A 25,658-nucleotide genomic window follows, 5' to 3' on the forward strand; every position below is an offset into this window, starting at 1 on the left:
AGGAACTGCATCTTTCTTCAAGATATTTTCTCTAAGATCTTTACACCTCTCACTTCTGAATAGCAGTTATCAGTAAAGTGCGCCTGGAATAAAAATAAAATCAGATAGATACATATTAACATTAATAGAAGTAATACTTATATATCTTCATAATAATAAGCCCACCTAGAAAAGTTTGCGGAATGCGCTGAAAATATAGCACTAGACAAGGATGATAAACCTAACCAACCCACAAGCAAACAAACCAGTTTAAGTGGCACAATGGGTGATGACATGAGTTGCTTACAAAGACTAAGATTGTCTTCAAACTTATGAATTGTTAGTCCTGTAGAAGATTCCTTTACAATAAGCGACAACTTCTATTTTTACTAGCAGCGTTATTGTTAAGACTCATTAAATAGGTGGTGTTTTGTACTTAGTACTTTACACTAAACTTAATCTCTTTATAAAATGTTACAACTTACTGAGCATAAACGGGGTGAGCTGACGGGCTGCCACAGTTTGTCTCCTTTACCAGAGTTGAGAGAGGAGAAGCGTTTCATATTCACCAGCCATTAGTTTCGTAGTAAGTCAGTCTTTGGAAACCGATGGAAAGTAAACCCTGAGCCTCGATTAGTGCAAAGAGGCTCTGCACAACTGCTGGGCACTAAAACTAATTGAAAAAGGTCAGCATGATGTAAATTAAGTGTAGAACTTCTAGGGGTACAATGAAGTAAATCTTTGCAGGCCTGTAGTAGTAGATTGTTGTTTGCTTGGTGGGATTGGAGGTGAGGAGAGCAGCATTTCATGACTTGAAAGAAAACTGACACAGCATTTTAAGTAGGTTTATGTTAAAATTAATAATAATTTAAAACTCACTAATGTACAACCAGTCTTTGGAAAAAAAATTCTTGGCTGGGAGTGCATGCAAGCTGTATTGTTAAACTTCCCTTCCTTTTTTCACTGCCTTGAAAATTGAATTTTGAAACGTAATGTGTGATCATCTACATTAACAGCAAACTCAGATCCATAATCAACCATGGACCTCAATCTGAATCATCGTAACAGTAGTATTATAAAACTCATGATTGAAGTGATTTCCAAGTTTACTACTGTACAATTTGTGTACAATTTGTGAACAACAATGACTAATCATATACGTCTAGCTCAAAATCAATTTGCTGTGAATCTTGGTAATTAATCTACAAAAAAGTGAAACTCTGTTGAAAAGGACAAAGTAGTGATGTATCGTAAATTGTATTGCTTATATTGAAGCTGCAAACCTACTTTTTCGATCAGGACCAACATAAATTTTCATCAACTTCATTCCATCATGTGAAGCTTCAGCGTGTACAGGTGGGCTGTTCGCTTTAACCAATGATATACAGCCCCCATGATGGGGGCTGTATATCATTGCTTTAACAATACAAGTTAATATATTTCAGTAATTTCACTTGCAGCCTAATAGAATTTAGACTTCTTTGATAGTTTGGATTGATATAAAAGTTTTCCAGTCAATATTTTTCTTTTTAGCACTGGTTCTAAGCTTCAAAAAGTGTTAAAAGAAATTCAGCTCATGCAAGTGTATGTAAATTTTCTGAACGCACGCCGTTACCGGAAGTGAAGCTTTATACAAAATAATGTTTACGCGATTGTCTACACTTTTCTATGTTCTATTCAGTACTAAACAACTGTCACTCGTGCGTAAGGTTATACGCATTACACAAGGCTGAGAAAGCGGTACAACGTTGTTGTACTTAGAGATCGTTCGTGCGCCAATAGAAACACTTGTGGTATTAATCCAAAGCACGTCTTTGTCTATGCAGGAGGAAAATTTGCTTGGCCATACCGCCATTAATCTTCGGTATTTTCATTTGGTCGAATCGTTGATATTTCTATAATAGCTTTCTAATCCAAAATTACGTGAACATAGTTGTTTTCAAGATTGTGATATTGTTCTCAAACCATAACTAAGACTGAAAACAGTGAATTGACATATACTTCTTTGCTAGTTCTAGGATGAACCCGCGTTTTGGTTACGGTTACAAAGTTGAACTATTTCCTATTTGTAACCTGAAGTAAACTTGTTTTCTTTACAACAAGGAGTTCAATACGTGGAATTTTATTACAGAACTTCTAAATTGTACTTAAATACAAGTTAAGGTTACAAAATATACATTTTAGGCTTACTTACCCGGTAATCGTATTCTGATTATGTTCAGACATCAGGTCTGACTACCATTGTTGGGTTGTGCTAGCACTTGGACTTAGTGAAAGTTATCGTTATTAATTAATCAACTGGCGAGTGCTACTATGATACCTTTTTTGTTAAATCAGCCGTGTAAAGAATAAAGATATATAACAAATGTCGAGGAGATTCAAGTACATCGACAAACTGGGGAGGGGGCTTTGGGCCTGTGCATATACAACTGAGCGCGCTCTAATATTCGGCCCTAGCGCATCTGGGTAACAGATGATCAAATTAAACAGCGGCCAATTCTGTTTTGTATAGGTGCTTTATACGGTACCACCGATGTTCAGATATAGATAAAGCCGTGTACACAACTCTTACGCCATGTTTCGTTGATTTGTAGCAGCCAGCAAGAAAATATCTCATATCTCAACATATCTGCTGTCTAAGATTTTATTTACGCTCAATGGTAAACCCAGTTGTTCCTGAGCCAGTTTTAATTGTTAGTGTTTACTGGTAGCACATACTGTAGATGTTTATAAGGCTTGGAAAAATGATTCAATTTTCATCAAAAAATTATCGATTAAATTCCCACTTCTTTTGCATCATCAGTCGTGTAAAAGTAGATTCAATTCGCAATTCATTGTAAAACAGCACTATTCAATTCTCAAATCCTTAGTTATCACAATTTCAATAAATCAATTCAATTCTCCCTTATAGACAAAATCAATTCTCTATCAATTCTTACTTAACTTGACCTATGGCAATATATCAAAATAACAATGAACCACAATCACTAACTTGGCTACACACATTGGCTACATCGACTGTTTGTATAGCAAATATCAACCTTTTCACTACAGATTTCTTGAACATTTTCGAATGGAATCAAGTCATGCCAACAATTCTTTGCTGACATACACTTGGTATTTTGGTTGTAAAAGCTAGTTTTGTCACAGAAATTTATTTTAAAGTTTTTTAAAATCAGCAAAAAATTCTGCGCAAGAATCAATGTATTTGACAAACAAAAGGAATGTTTAATATTTTTGTAGTTTAGTGAACTGGGTGCAAATGAAAACACTATCGTTTTTGCAGTTTGACCACAATGCAGACACACATTCTCTAATATAAAAATGTAGTGATCAGAAAAATCTTACGTCCAGTGTTGAAAAATTTCACTAGCAGAAATATGTTTTGGTCACTGTTTACAATTGTTCTTTTCAACATTCCTAAACAAGAAATAAATAAATTGGAAGCCATGATTCTATACGGTGATTTCTGGGTAAATAAAAACTAACTGGTTTGTGTAGTAAAATGATAATATAAGTATTGGCAATAAATATAAGCATGACAATAGAAGCATAACATAAACGTACCTTTCTGGATGACTAGTGTGTATATACATAACAAAATTACACATGTACTGCAAAATTGTCAGTGTCTAGGCCAATTCTAAAGTTATATGTTAGTGCTTAGTCCATATTATCGACCATTAAACATACGCAGTGGTATCGAGGTCTTGTGGAAACATGCGGCTAGCAGCATAGGACTACACTGATAATATCTTCGCTTTGGTGTACATCAACTAACTAATAGGGTTAATTAGGAGTTAGGATATCACTATACGTGATAGAATTTTTGTAAAAGCAGTAATAATCATAGAGGTAGTAATAATAAAGGTAGCATTGGTGCATTTTGACTCGAGTCGTTTGGCTTATGAAAAATAAAGAATTGAGTCGATTCGTCTGTGTTGATAGCAAAGAGCCAATTCAATTGTTACTGGTAAAGTGTGCCGAGTCAATTAAATTCTACAGTAAGTCAAAGATCCAAGAGAATCGATTCAATTCATTTATGAGACAAGTCTTAAGGCTTACATGAGCAAAAGTGTTAACTTGAGTGCCCATCTCTGGCACATACAACATCAAACTTAAAAGTATGGCAAGCGGTAATGCTAAATATCATATTTCAGTACAGCCCACTATTTTTGCCGAAATCAAAAATTTCTCAAACATTAGTTTCAAAGGTAGATGTACAAAAATGATAAAAATTAACAATAAAATTTGTAAATAATATCAAGTTTATAAATTAAGCTAAAGATGTAATTGCTTCAAATTTTAGCTGATTTTAACAAAAAGTGTCGATTTTTTTATTGGTTGAGATGTTGTTTGTTGTTTTAGGCGATCTCATTGTCAAGATATTTGAATATTAAAATCGACAAAAATTGATCGCTGTAAAAACGCTCAGAAGAAAAAGACGTGCCCAGACTTGCTCAAAATGATGAATATAGTGAAATAGCCTGTCTATCTCTCGTATTCACATCGGCTATTGAGATGAAAGTCTTGTCCTACGCCGCTCTATTGGCATATATTTTATTTTGTATTTGTTCATGATTGCTAGAATAAAATGTTCAATCTAGCTACAGATACATTATTATAAATGTCTCATACGCCTCAAATAAGGGAAATTGAAAAATTGTCACTTTAGTTTCTTTAAATGCTGTGTAAACATCTGAGTACCGACTACGATTCTGCCAGTTTATAACAAACACGGTAATTAGGTTGTCAAGTTAACTTATTTCATCGAGGCCTTCGTATCAGGAAGTTTTCAGCTGCTACTCACACCGGAAACTAGTTACTAAACAAAATAAGCGAGCCGCATCTTTAAAAAGAATATGTTAGAATATATGGCGAAACCAACTGCATCCCCAAAGAATTAATGTATAGTCAACGTTATCTAGTCATTATTAAAATCAATTTGTAGAAAAGAGTTTACTGGTCACATTTGATTAGTACAGCAGATTCAAATACAAAACAAATGGTTTTATGAGTTGACCGAAATAGTGAATCCAAAACAATGTCAATTTCTTTGAAATCAATTAACCCACCGATTCCGGCAAAGGGTAAATAAAGCCATTCTTGCACTTGGTTGGCGGTTAGTGGACTCGCCTGTGTTCACTTTGTAACGTGGATCATAAAAGTTTTTGAGCTCTTAATATTTGGTCCTTTAGAATTGAGTCAAGTTATGCAAAAGTAAGTACCTGTCAATACAGCTCTGATTTACACTTCATAAATCATCTATCAGACAAGATTTCAGCACAGGTGACAACGGGGCTATGATGTATTCAATGTTCTGCAAATCATGTTTTGCATTATCTTATCAATATTATTTTATTATATAATTTTTACAAGCCAAAAAGTTTTTATCTTACAACAAAATTTTTATTAACAACATTCAAACTAAGTCGTGGCTACTCACATAGTTTCAGCCTATATAGTAGGACAAATTACTGTATGGCAGTTTCCACACTGACACAACTGCTCCGCTGGTGGCTCCACATAAACATCCTGTAATCAATAAAACAAATGTAATAAATGTATGTCAATCATAGATATGTTGTTCTAGCGCGTATCTACTGAAAGCTGTCAATTTGGGGGGTCCTCCCATGTTTTGTGACGATTCTGACGACCCGACGACAGGGATATTTAAAAAGTGACAGACGAGACGACCATTTACCAATGTAGGTGACGAGGATTGCGTAAATAGGATTACTAAAGGTACGGCTGCACGTAACGAATTTTTCGTTGGTTCGGAGTTCTGGCCGAAATCACGAAAAACGCAGAATTAATCGGTCAAAATTCACAGAATTATTTGAGCTGTGCATGCCCACTATGCATGCCCACATGTACACCGAGTTCGTCGACGAAACGCTTCTAACAGATTAAACAAATTATTAGCGAGCACGATTCTAGCAGCTTTAGCAATTAGTATAGTCCAAGACATGTACCGTGACACACAATAAAAATACGGAAGCATTTCAACATAGAACACACGATGTAACTGTCTAAGTCGCGCTATTATTAGTTAGCAAACACGACTAGCAAATTTTAAGATATACGTAGTCCGAAAACATAATGCGACACACAAGAAAATTATTACAGTAAGTTATCATAGTAAATACGATGCAACTGACTTGTTTGCGCTAGATATGTCGACATTCTCTACCGCAAAACTTTTGCTGCTAAAAAGGAAATATAATTAAAAAATAAACAAATTGTAGCTATAGTGTCCAAACAATAAATACATTCAATAACGCAATTTAAGTAATTGCATCGTGTGTACTATGTTGATTTGCACTTATACTTTTACTATTGTGTGTCATTATACGTCTCTTTGACTATACTAATTGCAAAAGCTGCTGAGATCGTGCTCGTTAGCACGATTCTAGCAGCGCAGAATAATTCTGTGTGTTTCAATCATTTCGTGATTTCGGTTAGAACCAACGGAAATTTTGTTACGTGTTGCCGTACCGTTACTAACTTAGGCCAACTTATTATTTGTTCATAAATCACCACGGTCAACCGAAACTTCACTAGTTTTGGTTTGAAGCATCTGGCCCAGCATTTATAGACTGCCAAATAATTAAAGCAATGAAATGCCACGACATTGACAGCAAATCCGTTTCCAAGTCTGTGACTGACAGTGATTATTAAAGGCAATCTCGGTCTATTTTCCGTACAAGAAATATAGCTCTAAAAACCTAAGACGGCTGTCACTCTTCGCGGAGCAATCAGCAACGCTCCCAAACATCACTAATATGTTTGTGAAGGTCGCTGGTTGAGCCATGCTTTTGGTTAGCAGAAGTTCAAACCTAGCAAGTTTCAGATTTTTAACGCAACCCAGTGCCACCAGTATAGATATTTGTATTAAAATAACGAATGTGAAGAAAGAGGTTGTTTTGGTTACCAATTTGAAAAAGGTTGACAGTGATTTTAAAAGTGACGACAGTGATTTTAAAAGTGACGACAGTGATTTTAAAAGTGACTATTCTGACGACAGCTTTGTGTGGTAGGACCCCCAATTTGGGAGTTAGATTGAGTGTAAAATTACAAAATGAACAAATGTTTAACAAAAGTATCAGTACGCCTAGCCAACAATTCAAAGTTTTGTTTCTTTGAGTTAGAGATAAGCATTGATCAATCGATTTTCCTTACTTTCCACAAGTGAGAAGTGATCGTAAATTTTAATCATAAATCTAATTTACTAGCTAAAACTGCCAAAGCAAATTTGAAGCAAATATTTTAGCTAGATGGAAACAATAAAAATGTTATGTAACGATGATTGGTGATAGCAACAAGTTATAATTTTATTAATTAGTAAATGTATACATGAGTACTAAAATTATTACCTTTAGTCTAGTGTATATACCGTAAAACCTCTAATTGAACCACGACCTTCATTTGAACGCCACCTTCATTTGACCGCCACTTTGACATTATTTGATTTTTACGAGCCCATAATATCAACTGATCAGTAGAAAAGTTTCCACAAAATCGTATTAATAATGAATCGTGTATATCAATAAAAATTAATTCTCTTATTGTCCAATATCTAAACTTTTCGTTTTTTTTCGTTAAAACTTTGAAAGCAACATCGTAGCAATAATCAAAAACGGTCTCAGGCTAGTGGTAGCACTCTGTCTAACGCAGTCTTTCTACTTCAAAGTAGCCTACATAATGTACATGAAGACGGCTTAAATTTTCGATGGTGAATGAACTTTCAAAGCAACGCTATAGAAATAATTACTGTCTCACACTAATAGTAGTTTCTTGTTTAACGCGGTCATGATACCTTGAAGTAACGGTGTAAAAGTATCAAAAACGGTTTAAATTTACGATGGTAGATGGAGCTTTGAAAGCAATGCCAATAGAAATAATTACTGTCTCAGGCTAATAGTAGTTTTATGTTTAACACTGTCCTAATACTTTGAAGGACATGCATATAAAAACTGCTCGCAAATTAGGACCAAACGTTACATTTATTGTGAGCAAAACCTTTACGCGTTGCATTAGTGATAAATGCAGCGCGTGAAAGTTTTGCTTTGCCAAAAAATTGTTTGGAAGCTAATATCGACTAGTTCAGCAGTTCAGAAGAAAAGTTAAAGCCAGAAGATATTGTGGAAGGTATTGGACAACTAGAAGATGTTCGTTCCATCGAAAGCAACAATCAAAACTCAGCTGTCCGAGCAAACGATGGAAATATTTTTTGTTTTAAAAACGTTAATTTTTGTTTCTGCATGTAATATAAGTATGGTTCATTTATGTCACACGTTCATGAGTATATCTTTTTATCATTTAATAGATTATTGTTGTATACATTATAAATATGCCGGTTTATAGCATGTTATTTAATAGTATCATTGCGGCTATCTTAATGCGGCTTACACTGGATCGATGCTCATAACTCTACTTTCATTTCACATAAAAAAGCTAGTTTTGGCTGCAAACTGTAGCAAACATCAGTGAGTGCAATGAGTTTTTATCCAGCAATATTAAATATAGATATAAAATTAAAACATATTTTCAAATTTAGAATAAAATTTGAAAATACCAACAAATTGCAAAAAAGGACACAAGCTATAATATCATCACAGGTCAATTGCAAGCAATAGATATTAACTGGTAGAGATATTTCTCGGTTCCTTGAAGCACATTTATTAACTCATTCCTTATTATTATTAACTCCTTCATTAACTAATTTCTAGGAGATTAGCCCCAAATAACCCTCATTTTTCAGAAAGTTGCCATAATTCAAATTACTACTACAAGAGACAGACTTGACATAATTTACTCATTCAAGTTGCACAAGAACCAGCCAAGTCTCCTCTTTTAAATGATATATAAACAACTTATATCCCTTTCATGTAGATCTGTGTCTCAAAGAAGGTAGTTTCAGAAAATTTACAGTTTTGAAAAATTGTCATTTACTGAAACCAAGTTAGACTTGCATCATAAAAATTGCAAAATATACAGTTTCACTAAAATTACTCATTTATTACATACAATACGCAAGTATAAATATTATTTATACATATACAGTTAGTCATGAACATGAAAATTATGAAACTCTAATTTCGACTTTTTCGCGAGTATCATCCTTCAAACAAAAACATAGCTGATCTACATGCCAATATAACTCAAATAAACTGTCATAAATATGTTTCAAATATGAACAATCTGTTCAATAATTCTGTTCTTGACTTTTCAGACTTCATATACAGCTCTAAGAATCAATATGATGCTATCGTAAGTGAATGATAACTTTAGGCTGACTATGGCTGATGGTTTAAAAAGGATATTTTTCTTCGAGCATAACGATTCAAATTAACAAAATTAAAAGTTATTAAAAACTATCAAACATTAAAAATAATGTTTTGATTTAATTTATGCAGTATTTCACTGTCTTACCACTTCTGAATCTGCATATTTACTTCGTGAGTTGAAAAAAAATTATCGCGAACGATAAAATTTAAAGTTGCCATGATGATTTCCAGATCAGGTAGATGTCAATATGGGTGTACTATTTTGGTCATAACTTTTGCCTAAGACATCGAGACATATTTCAACCTGTCTGATTGGCCAAAATTTTTCTTGTCTAACTCATCAAAGATTTTCTTTTATAATTTAAAAATAGCGAGACAACGAGTAAGTAAATTTCAAAGGCGAGATAAGAAATGTGTTTGACAAGAGATGTTTGACAAGTTGGAAGTAAGTTAGCAGATTGATTGCATTCAAAATGTTTAAACCATAACTGCCACGAACAACTTTTATTGTATTTACTAGGTAAATCAGACACGCTGATTCCGATTTTGTAATCAAAATAAAGATTAGGCCACTAACTTTCAGAGTAATGAAGGATTTTTTATAGCGTTTTAATATCGGTCTCAAAAACAACACGATCGGCATAACAAGCTCCGCCCATAAATACGTGACGTAACCTAGCTTTTTAGGAACAGAAGTTACGTAGGGTTGTTTAGACCAATTTAGAATAATAAAGATGGGTGTTTTAAAATCCATTAATATCTAAATTCAGCCTTAAAAATAATCTGTCTTTTCTGAAAGGTAGATAAGCTATTTAGCATCGCACATTTAAAAAGCGCCATAACAACGCTAGCTTGTGATAAAGCCGTGCTTTTTGAGCTCATTTTTCTCGGCGTCCATCCCATTTAAACGTCATGTAACAAGCTGCGAGCAATTTTAAATAGTTTATATCCCTTTCATAAAAAACTGAAATTATTTTACAGGCTGGATTTAGATAATAATGGGTTTTAAGACACCCATCTCTATTATTCTAAATCGGACTAAACATTCCTAACTTGCGTTTCTGAAAAAGCTAGGTTTCGTCACATATTTATGGGCGGAGCTTGTAATGCCGATTGTGTTGTTTTCGAAACGGATATTGAAACACTTTAAAAAAGCCTAAATGACTTTGAAGGCTAGTGGACTAATCTTTATTTTGAGTACAAAATCAGAATCAACGTGTCTGATTTACCTAGTAAATACGATAAAAGTTGTTCGTGACAGTTAAGGTTTAATATCGGTCCACCGGAAAAAAGGGCAGAATATAGGCGACATTGGCTTCGCCCGTAGTAGGGCTAAATTTGTTTTCCGAAAATTTTGACGAGCCAGTTGAAAAATAGACCGCCAGCCTCTATTTGAACGCCGCCTCCAATTGACTGCCGCTATAGAGGAAAAGGTGAAAAATAGACCGCCATGGTGTTCAATTAGAGGTTTTACTGTATATAGGAGACTTAAAGTAAAATTTACCTCCATTCTCCTATCTTCCTCTGCAGCATAACGCTGCTTTCGATAAACCCCATTGAGGCCTATAAACCGCACCCCTAAGTTTTTTAAAAAGATTTTGTGTTCTAGAATCGGCTTATATGCGGGGATATACGGTAAACAAAATGTTTTCTTACTAGAATATTATCCTTAGCATACAACAGTCTCTACATACGAAACAAATGAAGAAACAAATTAATCATGCTTTCATCGAGGTTCAACTGTATTGCAAAGTTTATAGGGAAAATATGCATATTGCTATTTAAATATTAGATACAAATGAGATGTGTTTTGATTTTCAATTTTTTAGATGTCATAATTGCGCCAACTTTTTTTTATTTTACAATGTAGGTGATTAACCATTACTACTGGTCATGGCTTCCCAATCAGAATCAGCAAATCGCAGCCCTTCACCAGCAAGAATCAGTAGGCTACAAGAAAAGGACCTGCTGACCAGTCTGAATGATCGTCTGGCAGCGTATATTGATCATATCCGGTCATTAGAAAGTGAGAATCAAAAACTTCATTTTCAAATTCAATCATTCGAGGAAACCAATCAGCGAGAGGTATCTAATGTTAAGGAACTTTACGAGAATGAGCTGGCTGCTGCACGCAAATTAGTTGATGAGCTCTCTAAAGAGAATGCACAACTGCATGTCAGTCTCGGTTCCTACAAATCTGAGGCAGAAGAATGGACAAGAAAGTGAGTTATCTTTTTCTAAGACCCTACCTTTATCTCCTATAATTTCTACTTAGCCATCTCCATACAATGTAGTACAGTCATACTTCGACTTACGAGCTTAGTGCGTTTCGAGACTGAGCTCGTATGTCAATTTACTCACATGTTGGTGCAATTTATATACATATAGAACAATTAAATATATATTGATTGGTTTCCATACTCTAAAAATATGCAAATAAAACACTCAAAAAAAGATACTGTAACAGAAAGAACATGTTGGTTCTTGTCCTAACTTACCACATGCTTTCAAAAAGCATCAAATAAAAAAGAATGCAAGGAAATGTGATTAATTAAAATGTAAAATTAAATACATACAATAGCAGCTAACGCTAGCATTTGCCAGGGAGGGAGATATAAGTTATCCTTCATTACAACAGTTGATTTTGATAAGTTTGAATTTTATCAGTCTTAAAAGACAAACTTAGAAGCAAACCTAAAAGTAAACTTTCATTTTTAACATAACGTCATTAGAATTTCTTCGGCGTTCATAGTTTGAAGTTTCTCGCTGGTTAGCTAATTTTTCCTTTGATTCGCTTTCACGACCAGCCGGCCATTTTAAGATAAACCTATCTAAGGACGTTTGCCTTTGTCGCCCTTTCAATATGTTTCGATTAGGACGAACACAGGTGTCGTCACAAAGGGTTAATGCACGATCACTAGCCAATTTGTCCGAATGTCTATTTTTATAGTTTTGATGGATAGCACCGGCCTTTTTACATAGCATCGTTTCAGTTACGCTGTCACCGACCAATTGTTTATCTTTTATCCAATGCCGGAGCAGTCTCTCCATCAGCGGTCGTGAAGATCGCTGCGCCGTTTAGAAACAATGGTTAGTCCTTTTTGCAAACTAAATGCCCAGAATATAATCCTTCTGTTTAATAATTGTGGATGTATTTCTGTCATATTGCTGAGCTAGCTCAATCACGCATACACATTTCGCATATTTTTCAATAATTTTTTGTTTAATGTCAATTGTTATCATTTGATTTTTCTTTGCATTATCGTTCATTTCACTGGCAAACTTTCGGTCTACGCACAGTACTTTTAATTCACATAATTCTGCACTGAAAATCACGCATAAAAACACGGTACAAAAGTATAACCTGAGCAGTTGAAAAATACAGAGTGATGCTGTTCTCATAAAACACCTCCGGCATACTTGGCAACTGACTCACGTGCTCGTATCTCAAACATGGCTCGTATGTTAGTGCTAAAACTTGCTTAAAAGCTGGCTCGTATCTCAAGTTTCTCGTACGTTGGAGCAATCGTAAGTTGAAGTATTACTGTATATTGAGATTGGGTCTACATGTGGTGCATTTCATATCCACCGCATGTCCACCGTGTCATATGCACCATGTTTATGTCTACAAGGTTGTTTCATTTTAGGTTTTTCTTGTTGCTGAGGCTTCCATTAATCTTTTTATTAGTGGCTTGATCAGCCTGGATGCTAGTGGTACAAAGTAATTATTGGTAGAGACACATGGTATCTTTACAAAGTAATTATTAGTAGAGACACATGGTATCTTTACAAAGTAATTATTAGTAGAGACACATGGTATCTTTACATAGTCATTATTAGTAGAGACACATGGTATCTTTACAAAGTAATTATTAGTAGAGACACATGGTATCTTTACATAGTAATTATTAGTAGAGACACATGGTATCTTTACAAAGTAATTATTAGTAGAGACAAATGGTATCTTTACATAGTAATTATTAGTAGAGACGAATGGTATCTTTACAAAGTAATTATTAGTAGAGACACATGGTATCTTTACATAGTAATTATTAGTAGAGACACATGGTATCTTTACATAGTCATTATTAGTAGAGACACATGGTATCTTTACATAGTAATTATTAGTAGAGACAAATGGTATCTTTACATAGTCATTATTAGTAGAGACACATGGTATCTTTACATAGTAATTATTAGTAGAGACACATGGTATCTTTACATAGTAATTATTAGTAGAGACACATGGTATCTTTACATAGTAATTATTAGTAGAGACACATGGTATCTTTACAAAGTAATTATTAGTAGAGACAAATGGTATCTTTACATAGTAATTATTAGTAGAGACAAATGGTATCTTTACATAGTCATTATTAGTAGAGACAAATGGTATCTTTACATAGTAATTATTAGTAGAGACAAATGGTATCTTTACATAGTAATTATTAGTAGAGACAAATGGTATCTTTACATAGTCATTATTAGTAGAGACACATGGTATCTTTACATAGTAATTATTAGTAGAGACACATGGTATCTTTACATAGTAATTATTAGTAGCGACACATGGTATCTTTACATATAATGTTGTACTTGAAGAACCTGCAAAGGTCTAACCAAAAGCTATGCTTAATTTAGTCTTGGGGAAAGCTAGTAAACTTTGCATTTGCATATAAATTTATCTTGTAATATCTACATAATGTATTGTGTCTATCAAGGCAAATTTAAGCAGCAGTTGTGCTTACACTTTCAAAGAATGGAATTTACACTTTGTAAATATTATAATTTGTTTTCATGGGTTTGCAGCTCTAGGAAAATGGTTAGAGATATTTTTATTATCATAAATTATGTTGCTTCAAATGAGTTCGATGTAATTTTAAATGTTTAACCAATTTTACTCTGTTTGAGGTATACCCAGAAGGATAGAGAGTTATCTTCCCTTCTTAAGAAGCTGGCTGATACAGAAAGCAAGCTTGCAGACATGGAAAGCAAGCTGGCTCTTGCTGTTAGAGATGCAAATAATTATAAGGAACATTACCAGGTAATTCAAACAATGAATCATATTTTGCTATTCAAGTTGAATTTGAAGTGAAATACTAAAAATGAATGTTGATTTTTGCAATATAGCAATGTAGCAAATATAGCAATGAATATAGCAATATTCTCTCAACAAACGGGCTCCAGATATATTCAAGTTCTTGAGCAGCAAGTGCTTATGGAAATTTAGTTTGATAAGAAGCAGCCTACAGTTATATGGGTTGGGGAATTTTTTTTCGTGGCAAATCATAAAAGTCTAAGTTTTACAGAAGTATTGCAGTATTACAGACTGGGAAGAATGGTACGTACTAGTGCTGGGCACGAGTACTTCTTGGCCAACGGGTTTAGACTCCGCCCCCTTCTGTTCGGGTTTTTCGAGTATCGGGTAGCTTGTAGTGCTAGGCTCGGGTATTTCTTTGCCTACGGGTTTTTCGGGTATCGGGTTTGTTGATATGGATTTTATGTTTAAATTTTCTAAACAGACATATCTTCAAATTTACAAAGCAATTATATTTCTTTTCAATTTATCATTTTTCACAGTTTTTATTGACTGACATTCGTACTCGCAGCGTTAACAGGCGGATTGTTAAACAGTCAAGATTGTCTGGGGCCCCAGGGTATTTTCGTGTCAACAGGTGGCAGACGATAGGGTCTATGGTAGTTTAATACTTACGTATGTTCTATGTACCTCTCTGACTTTTTGTAGATGGTGCTCCAAATCTCATAAAAAACTTTACATACATTATCGGCCTTTTCCGTTAGTAAGGCTTGTTGGCTTAGTAAAACTTGGTTATAATGAATTATGTAATTCATAATAGCTAGCTGTGGTAATCAATTTAAACAGAGTTATTAAATTTTCACTGATGGCAGTTTTTGACAAGGCGATAGCGGAAACAGACTAAGGACCTATGTATTATCGGTGAAAGCAAACACGCGCCGCCGTATTAAAAAAGGCATAGATTTGTTTACGAAGCCGATATGGCTAATTGCGCAAATAAAATTTCATTTATGTATTTCTACTCACCTTTTAAAGACAAGTAATCACTGCTTGACTAAAAGATCTCTGGTAGGTAGGGTAAATAAGGTATGAGATGCTTTATTCTATCTATTAAATTAACGACTCGTTATCACCCATTGTCGTGCCTCCTTAGCAAAAATAACACAGAAATGCCCTGTGGCCCCCAGGCTAAGGGCGCAGTAGACCGAGTTTTTGTTCACAGTACCCGACGGATCCGTGTACCAAAACTCGAAATCGAAAGTCAAAACCCGAACCCAAAAGACCGGAATACCCGAAATCTCTATTACCCGATACTCGAGAGAAGATAAACCCGCGAGTTCAACGAGTATTACTACCCGTGCCCAGCACTAGTATGTACCGTAAAACCTCTATTTCAATGCTATGACACTCGATTTGTCAACCCTTCTCCTAAAGTGGTGTTTAACAAGAGGCGGCGTTCAAATAAAGGGTGACACTGTATTTCTCAACGAGCTCACTAGAATTTTGGGAAGATAAATTTAAGAGGCAATGCCTTAATAAATACTACAGATAATTACCCACAGCAATAAATTAAATACATAATAGAGACAATGCGTTAATAAATACTACAGATAATTACACATAGCAATAAAATAAATATATAATAGAGACAATGCCTTAATAAATACTACAGATAATTACACACAGCAATAAAATAAATGCATAATAGAGACAATGCCTTAATAAATACTACAGATGAGTACACACAGCAATAAAATAAATACATAATAGAGACAATGCCTTAATAAATACTACAAATAATTACACATAGCAATAAGTTGAATACATAATAGAGACAATGCCTTAATAAATACTACAGATAATTACACACAGCAATAAAATAAATACATAATAGAGACAATGCGTTAATAAATACTACAGATAATTACAGCAATAAAATAAGTACATAATAGAGACAATGCCTTAATAAATAATACAGATAATTACACATAGCAATAATATAAATACATAATAGAGACAATGCCTTAATAAATAATACAGATAATTACACACAGCAATAAAATAAATATATAATGTAAATAATAAATTAGTAAAGAAGTAGCCAACCAAAACAGGTTCTCTTTTTATGTAACTTGGAGACTCATGAAGGTAGAACAGAAGTGGAGGTTTGGTAATGCAGGAGATGGAGAGGGAAAGGTAGAGGTTTATTATGGAGATGTTCAGTATAACTTACTCAAACTTTGACAATGTGAAGTTATTCTCACTTAGTTTATTTGAATTTTATTAGTTTTGTAGTTTCACCCTCTACATTTATTTATAAAACTGGGTGTTAAGTCGAATATTTGTTCGAATTTCACATAGTATGTCGGGAAATTAGTGTAATAAGGCAATCATAAACGGATGTGCTATCGTACCGCTGCTAGGCAAACCATTGGGGGCACCTGTTACCACAATAGCTCTTGTTTACTCATGTTCTTATGCTGTTATTAGTTGTTATTATTATTAGTTGAGCTGAGTATTGCTTATGATGTTGCTTATCGTTCAGAATGAAATCCGAGTCCAGATTAATAGAATTCTGCACTGAAAGCAGTTAGCAATTCTAAGTCTTTTAATTATATCATAAATGTTAATAACATCATAGCGTTATATGATGCCGTTATATGATGCCGACAACTGTGATTCTATCATTATCGCTTTCATTCAATGAGTTAGTTTGATAATAGTGACCTGTGAAATGGTTTCCATGCTCTAACAATACTAGCCTCTCCCTTCCCTAGCTCTCTTTCTTTCACTTTTTCATAAGCTGCCATTGTTTCATTGTCTTCAGCCATTTATTTGTTCATTTTTATATGGCCTTTAATAATCGCTACACTTCATACGTTCATAGCAAAAGTTGGACAGCCATGAGAATGAGGAGTAGGGGAATTGCGGTAAGATATGACGCTGAAATATATATATAGTACTCTGAGAGGTATACAAGGGTATATGGGAGTATACACAGGTTGTAAGATCCTCTGCACTCTACATTGTAGCAAGTCAAGTCTGACAGTGTGGATCTGCAGAGACAGCTGGCTTCTGCTCGGCGTCAGCTAGAGGAGGAGACACTGCTTAAAGTTGACCTCGAGAATCGAGTTCAAAGTCTAAAGGTATCCGGTACTTTTACTCCGCTTTACGAATAGAATCGGTTAACAGCTCCCTTGCTGCTCTGAAGCTATTTATTAATGAAGTTGATATGAAGGCATTTGAACAGGGAAGTAGCCATTAGTTTATAGAGATTACTAAATTGTCTACAATGCATTACCATTATTCATACTAGATTATAGTACATTCTAAGCTTTAGCAGGCACATTTGATGACTGTTAGTACTGTACGAGGTTACTGCATCGTTTACTACATGGTTTATTACGTATTGTTATATGGTTTACACAAATGATTTACTATCCGGTGTTGTTATATGGTTTACTATATGGTATTACTATCCGGTGTTGTTATATGGTTTACTATATGGTATTACTATCAAGTGTTGTTATATGGTTTACTATATGGTATTACTATCAAGTGTTGTTATATGGTTTACTATATGGTATTACTATCCGGTGTTGTTATATGGTTTACTATATGGTATTACTATCAAGTGTTGTTATATGGTTTACTATATGGTATTACTATCAAGTGTTGTTATATGGTTTACTATATGGTATTACTATCAAGTGTTGTTATATGGTTTACTATATGGTATTACTATCAAGTGTTGTTATATGGTTCACTATATGGTATTACTATCAAGTGTTGTTATATGGTTTACTATATGGTATTACTATCAAGTGTTGTTATATGGTTTACTATATGGTATTACTATCAAGTGTTGTTATATGGTTTACTATATGGTATTACTATCAAGCCATTTCAAGGTTAATATACTTGCGCTCATTGTTACTTTTGGTACTCCTAAAATAACTACTTCTCATTTTATCCAAATGGCGGAGTCTTGTTGAGTCAGTGTCTACTGTAGTTCCTCTCTTTTCACACTTGAAACACTTCAAACACTTGATATTTCTAAGTAAAACTTACCAAAATTTCATCAAATGCATCGCATGTCAGTTGGCTACATTGGAATATATGACAAGAGTATTAGGGTATATTCAAGGCAACTGCATATACATGTACTGCATATGTGGATATATGACATGAGTATTAGGGTATATTCAAGGCATGTGCATATACATGTACATATGTGGATATATGACACGCGTATTAGGGTATATTCAAGGCATGTGCATATACATGTACTGCATATGTGGAGCATAACATGTACATATGTGGATATAGGATACGAGTATTAAGGTATATTCAAGGCATGTACATATACATGTACATATGTGGATATATGATATGAATATTATGGTTTATTCAAGGCATCTGCATATACATGTACATATGTGGATGTGTGACACGAGTATTAGGGTATATTCAAGGCATGTGCTTATACATGTACATATGTGGATATATGACACGAGTATTAGGGTATACCCTACAGGATGAATTTATTCGCGGAGCTATATTTCGCGAAAATTGCCATTTCATGCATATTCGCGGATTAATTTATTCGCGGCTGAAAACTGTCACTCTCTATGAAGAGTTAACTCTATTACGTCTACCAATAGAGTTAATCATACGCATGCGCGCATTGCGTGTTCCGTTTTCTATTTAGCTTACAACTACGAGTCGATCGTGCTAAATTTAGCTATAAATTTTTTGCTGCGTTCAGAGGTTTTTACGAATATTCATAGATTTGGAGGCCTTTGATGAACCAACATTTTTTGGTAAGTAATGAGTTTTTCAAAACCATTTACTAAATTAGTTGAATTTTACTTTGGTTCTTCAGTATAACGCAATATTTATTTTTTCCATCCTTACCGCTTCATTATTTGTTTTAGTGTGAGAGAGAGATTTTTCATCATACACGCAAGCACAATGACTGCAAGGGTGGTATATGTCATTCTTAAAAGATCACCGATTATTCAGGGAGGTCTTGAAATTGAGGTAGAAGTGGACCGCAGCTACTTACGAGGAGAATATATCTGTTTAAAAAAGGAACAAAAACGCCTTTACGAGCACAAATTTTTGGCCAACCCGCAGAACTTTGCAATAGTAAGCCACGAGGAGAGTTCTGATGATAACTTCCTTACCAGCCATGTAGTAGCGAGAGAATCGCCTTTAACATCTACCCAAGACAGTGACAGCGATATACAGTGGTGTGCATAAACTTGGAATCACATTGTTTTGTTCACTCTATATCGAATGGATCTTCCATTTGCTTTCTATTTTCCCGCCAATTATGATGCCATGCCAGATATTATATATCAATTTGATCAGCAGAAGATGTGCTTTCAAACAATGCATTAATTGATTTAACACAATCATTTCTGAGTGATTTATATTAATCCTATTAAACAGATTAGCAATTTTATCTGGTCTTGTACGTAATCTGGTTATAACAGGTTAGCACAAACCTTCCCAGCTGAGAAAGTTTACTGCTTGTCAAATTTCAAAGAAAGTGAAATATCCTAAATCCCATCACGATGGCATTTCAGTTTTGCAATTTGCTGACTGTTGCATATTTAAAGCAGGACACTTGAAGTCTTATTCATTCTCAGTTTAACTTTGAATTCAGTTTGACTTTGAACTTTACCATGCCTAAAGTGTTATCCACAGAGAGAAGAGCCATCATTCTGCACCTTCACAAACAGCAAAAGACCCAAAGACAGATAGCTGCGGAAGTTGGTTGTTCTCAGAAGTCAGTCTACACAGCAATCAAGACTTGGACCTCCAATGGCAGTCTTAAACCCACCTACACTGCTGGACGACCCAAGAAGACGACTATCCGTGAAGATCGGTACCTGGTACGAAGATCCCTCGCTGACAGACATCTGAACAGTACTCAACTTTGTAAGGAGATCAAAGACAACAGAGATATTGAGATTCACCCCAGTACAGTGCGAAGAAGACTGCTTGCAAATGGTTTGAAAGGCTGCAAGGCAAGGCGCAAGCCCTTAGTTTCTGAGAAACAGCGAAAGCGTAAAAAAAATAAAATACTAATGCTCAGCTCAAGACACCATACCAGTCCTTCTGAAGACCAACAATAACCCAACGGCCCTTTTCAGGGCCACCAATTTGTATAAAAGAGTTTGTTTGTATCCTATTTTATCAATTTTCACTAACAACATTCATAGCCTGCAATAAGTCTGCCTTTCGGTAGATCCACCCCAGCGATAAAAATCTGAGAATATTTTCGAATATTTGGCATCATCGTTTTCTTCAGAATTTTCCCTTTCAAATGATATATATATTGATGGGGTTGAGGCACTTAACTCTAAAGAATTTCTTAGACAACAGCATATAAACATACATATTTGAAGATTTAACTGGTGATTCCAAGTTTATGCACACCACTGTAGAGCTGCTATTACCAAAATAACTAGTCAGAGAGCACCATTACTCGCTAGTATTCACTTATCAAGAGTATCAGTTTAATTTTATTGCTCTAGACAACCGCCATATAGACTAAACTGTTTATATTTACTCCATTCATCGTTTGTAAAATTGTATTTGTATTTGAAGCATTTTATTTGTACACTCAAGTTTGTAATAAATTATAATATATCTATACATGAAATAAAATATATAATATAATCATGTTTGCTGCAGCGATATCAAGGAGTTGTTGTCAATGAAGGGGTCTAGGTTGACTGGTTGCTTCTCTGCCAATATTTCTGCCACGGTGAATATTACTACTTGTTTTTAGTTTTCGTAATCGGAGTAGGTTGTTTCATTCTCAATCTGCAGTAAACACAAAAAAGAAAAATATTAATAAGTGCAAAAACAATAGCTGAAGTATTTAATGAAAGCGATCAGTATTTAAACAAAAGAATTAACTAATGCAGTTAATTATGGAAAAACGTATCTGCACTGCAAAGCAAATACATACCATAATGTCCAGATCAGGATCATGATCGTCCTCAACTTCGGTATTAGAGATTGATGGAGTTGATTTCAATGTAAAAAGACTAGGAGAGATTTTTTGCGATGACGAAGCCATGCCGAGTAACTTGTGAAAACCTTGAATAATTTTGTCAAGTTTGACGCAATGGCAATAAAACTCGAAGCCCGGCGATGATTTTAAAGAAGTTTTGGAACTCGGCTACGTTTAGTACTTCTACCTAGTGGCTATTTTTGCGATGACGCTATTCTGCATATCTTGTGACAACCTTGAATAATTTTGTAAAGAAATGTGATGCATTGGCAATGGTGTTAGCTCAAAGACCAGGCAATGATTTTAAAAATGTTTTGAAACTCAACTACGTTTAATATTTATATTAAAAACCAGCCTAGCGGCTAGTTTTTAATTTAATGCAGTAGTTATTCTCCCTTGTGATTAAAAATAGAACTAATTATTGAAGAAATTTTATAATTCGCGGAGTTGCCTGTTCGCGAAATCGCGAATTTTTATAACCAACGAATATTTTCATCCTGTAGGGTATTCAAGGCATGTGCATATACATGTACTGCATATGTGGAGCATAACATGTACACATGTGGATATATGACACGAGTATTAGGGTATATTCAAGGCATGTGCATATACATGTACATATGTGGATATATGACACGAGTATTAGGGTATATTCAAGGCATGTGCATATACATGTACATATGTGGATATATGACACGTGTATTAGGGTATATTCAAGGCATGTGCATATACATGTACATATGTGGATGTGTGACAACTGCTTGAAGATGTTCAAAGAGGTCAATCTGAATGCAGAAGTTCAATTACTTTTGATTTTTAGTTTATAAAGCTTGATGCCTGTAGTGCACTACAACAACAAGTATCAAAGTCCACTCAACAATAAGACTCTTTGATATTCAATTGACACGATTCGCTTGCTAAATATACCCTCTTCTACAAGTCTATTAGTTTGTCTGCTCTGCTCCCGTATTTTTTCTCTCACTACCTTACTTTATCTTTTTAGGAAGAGTTGGACTTTAAAGCCCGGTTACACGAGTCAGAGATGGTTGAGACACGCAGCAGGCTGGAATTCACTTTGGATGAAAGTGATGTGAGAGCCAAAGAGGACGCAGAGAACAGACTGCAAGAGGCACTGACTGACTTGAGACGAGAGCATGAGCTACAGAGCCAGATACATCGAGAGGAACTCGAGGCATTATATGAATCGAAGGTCTGCACTTCTCTCTGCGTGTTCCCTTAGTGTGTATTTCTCTCTGCGTGTTCCCTTAGTGTGTATTTCTCTCTGCGTGTTCCCTTAGTGTGTATTTATCTCTGCGTGTTTCCTAAATGTGTATGCGTGCTGGAAGCCATATGCTCAGACTACGGTACATTTTTCTTTTTAAATTCAATCATATTCTGAAGGGTAGACTGATATTTCCACACAAGTCTATAAAGATTGTAACTGTTCCATTCATGATCGGAAGTTCTTGCTTCTTGTTTAGCTTAGCATGCTTATTCTGTAACAATAATAATAACAATAACCAATAACTACACGTTAACAAAATAATATGAGAAAATAACAAATAATTTTTGTGTTGCTGACCAACATAGGTGGTGTCTTATTAGATAAATTAAACCCGAGTGACCATTGTAGCTTCATGCCCATTTGTGCCTCGCACTTTATGGAGGTCACAAAGGCTTTCCTGGAAATAGAGGAAAGACAAGCTAGGCTAAAACTTGCATATTTTTTATATCTAGATTAGAAATAACATATCTTGTTTACATAGTTACTTTACTCTCCTAATGCGTTCAATGTCTTGTTAATGTTTCACCGCAGGTTGCTGTGCTCCAGAATGAGTTAGCTGGCCAAAGTGGAATGGATGAAAACACTAGAATTGAAATATCTACCTACAGGAATAGGATATCCGAGCTACAGGGTCAAATAGCTAAGCTGGCCAATCAGGTAGAACTAGGGCTGATGCTGCTATTGCTATGCTGTTTATGGGCGGACTTTGGTTACCCAGATGTAACTGTTTGCTAATGCTATTGATTGAGATGAGCATCATTTAACCAGTATTATTAGATGATGCTCGGAAAGAGCTTATTTTGTGTTTTCACTGTTGTTGCTGTTGAATTTACAATACGCTGTAACCTGTTTGTGTCGTTAATTTTATATCAGTATCTACATGTGGTGCGAGTTATTTTCAAAATAAGAGAATTATGAACTTTTAATTATTTGCTAGCTGTAAGCCTTTAAATTTTCAACGCAAGTTGCTACAGGGCTTTCACAACAACAATCCATGAACTCTTTCATCAATGACTATTGTCCGCAAAGATGAACTTATTTTAGTAAACTTTATTAAAAATTATTGATATTTTTCTATCATTTGCGATTGCTTTAGATGTTTAATGTGACTGCCAGGATGTTTCAAGATTAAAATCGATCAAACTTTTCGTGGTTAAAATTCTCACAACAAGCGAAAATGTGATTTTGATGTCTGTAGTTGGATAGAGACTAACAGAATAGAGATGCGTAATACTGCGACTTTTAAACGAAATAGCCGATGTCAACTATTGCAAAGATAACAACTAGTGGCATCAATTCACACGTATTTTTCTTCTGAGCGATTTAGCCTTGATTAAGTTTTGTCGATTGTAATCTTGAAACGTCCTGGCGGTCAGATCACCTCAAGCATAAAAATCTATTGCAAATGTTAGAGAAATACTGATACTTTCTGTACTAAAGTGTTGTGTGAGTTCATGATTATGATTATGCGTGCATTAAGGTGCATTCTTTAGTTTCGGTACACTAAGTTGAATGTGATGAGTTGGAATCCTGTGCAAAGCAACCTATATACCTTACAGGATAAAAATATTCGATGGATTTAATTTTTTGCGAACAGACGATTCCGCGAATTATTAAATTTGGCGAATAATTACCCTTCAGGATGAAAATCTTCGATGGATATAAAAATTCGCGATTTCGTGAACAGTCAATTCCGCCGATTATTAAATTCCGCGAATAGTTAGTTCTATTTTTAATCACAAGGGATAATAACTACTGCCTCAAATTAAAAACTAGTCGCTAGGCAAAAGTAGTAAACGTAGCCGAGTTCCAAATTTAAAAAAAATCATCGCTTGGGCTTTGAGTTAACCCCAATTGCCAATGCATAACACTTCTTTACAAAATTATTCAAAGTTGTCACAAGTTATTCGAAATTCGGCATGGCATCATCATCGAAAAAATCTGCAGTTCTTTACGTTGAAAAAAACTCATAATTTACCACAAACTGTTGGTTCACCAAAGGCTGCCGAATCGATGAACATTCATGAAAACCTCTGGATGAAGCCACAAATTTATAGCTTAGCTTGAATTATGCTTAGCTTATGAATTAGCTTATGTATAAATATTAGTGATGCCCCGATTCTAATTTCACCAGCCGATTTAGATACCGATCCGATATACCGATTCTTATTGAAAAATAATCCGATTCAGATACCGATTCAGATCTTTTGTGTTGCATAGATAATTCTTAATTTTATTATGCAAATATAAATACAATGCAAAGAAAATATAAATATTGATGTATTTACTTGTTTGTATTTATGGAAAAAAAGATATATATGTATATATATTCACATACTGACATACCGGGCATCTAGTAACAAAACAGTCCATGTTTCTTGTAATTTGTTATTAATAATGGTAATTACTGTTAGTGGTACAGCTTTATATGTGATAATTAAGTTTTCTACTGCTGAACGAACTGCTTCGCCTGTACAAGTTTAGTGCAAATAAATGTTTCTTTTAATTACCGTTAGTGATTCAATTATCTCAGTGAGACGTCTCTATCTTCTATCAATGCGATACAAATAACACAATATATCGTCAGGATCAAGGGAGAGATAGATAACTTTATGCATCGACCGCTCAAATTACTTTTGTAATGCTAGTAAATAGAAATATTACACCGCATTCTTGTTTCTCATCATTGTTCTCTTGTTCGTGATTAGCTGCAATAAATCGTATCACTGTAATTGGGAAATACCACACTTTGTGATTATATCTTGACTAAAGCCAAAGATTCCTCAGCTGTGTTGATGTTTATCAGACTATAGCCATGAAATAGATTGTGTGACAGGCCTGGAATTCATTAGGTAAAAATAAGGAACTTGCAGCTGATAATTTTTTATTAGTGTAGCAGGCTGAAATACAGTTTTCTGCTAAATGGTTGATCTGTAAAAAGTATCTGAAGTTTCCGATTTTTAAGAAAAGATCGGCCGATACCGATTCAGATACTTAACACCCATATCGGCACTGATACCGATTCCGATATTA

At 34.6% G+C, this 25,658-nt stretch overlaps 1 protein-coding gene across 1 annotated transcript in view; it reads left to right on the plus strand.

Moving 5' to 3' along the window:
• Window positions 1-1,758: 1,758 nt before the first annotated feature.
• Window positions 1,759-25,658, plus strand: part of LOC137398420 (prelamin-A/C-like) — a 32,670-nt gene continuing 8,770 nt past the window's right edge. Inside the window, exons 1-6 of the mRNA XM_068084530.1 lie at window positions 1,759-1,843; window positions 11,140-11,491; window positions 14,181-14,313; window positions 17,340-17,453; window positions 22,344-22,550; window positions 23,157-23,282. Coding sequence (XP_067940631.1) covers window positions 11,163-11,491; window positions 14,181-14,313; window positions 17,340-17,453; window positions 22,344-22,550; window positions 23,157-23,282 — 909 coding nt within the window. The 5' untranslated portion in view covers window positions 1,759-1,843; window positions 11,140-11,162. The remainder of the gene's footprint in view (window positions 1,844-11,139; window positions 11,492-14,180; window positions 14,314-17,339; window positions 17,454-22,343; window positions 22,551-23,156; window positions 23,283-25,658) is intronic.

This window comes from Watersipora subatra, chromosome 1 (genome assembly GCF_963576615.1).
Source record: "Watersipora subatra chromosome 1, tzWatSuba1.1, whole genome shotgun sequence".
NCBI lineage: Eukaryota > Metazoa > Bryozoa > Gymnolaemata > Cheilostomatida > Watersiporidae > Watersipora > Watersipora subatra.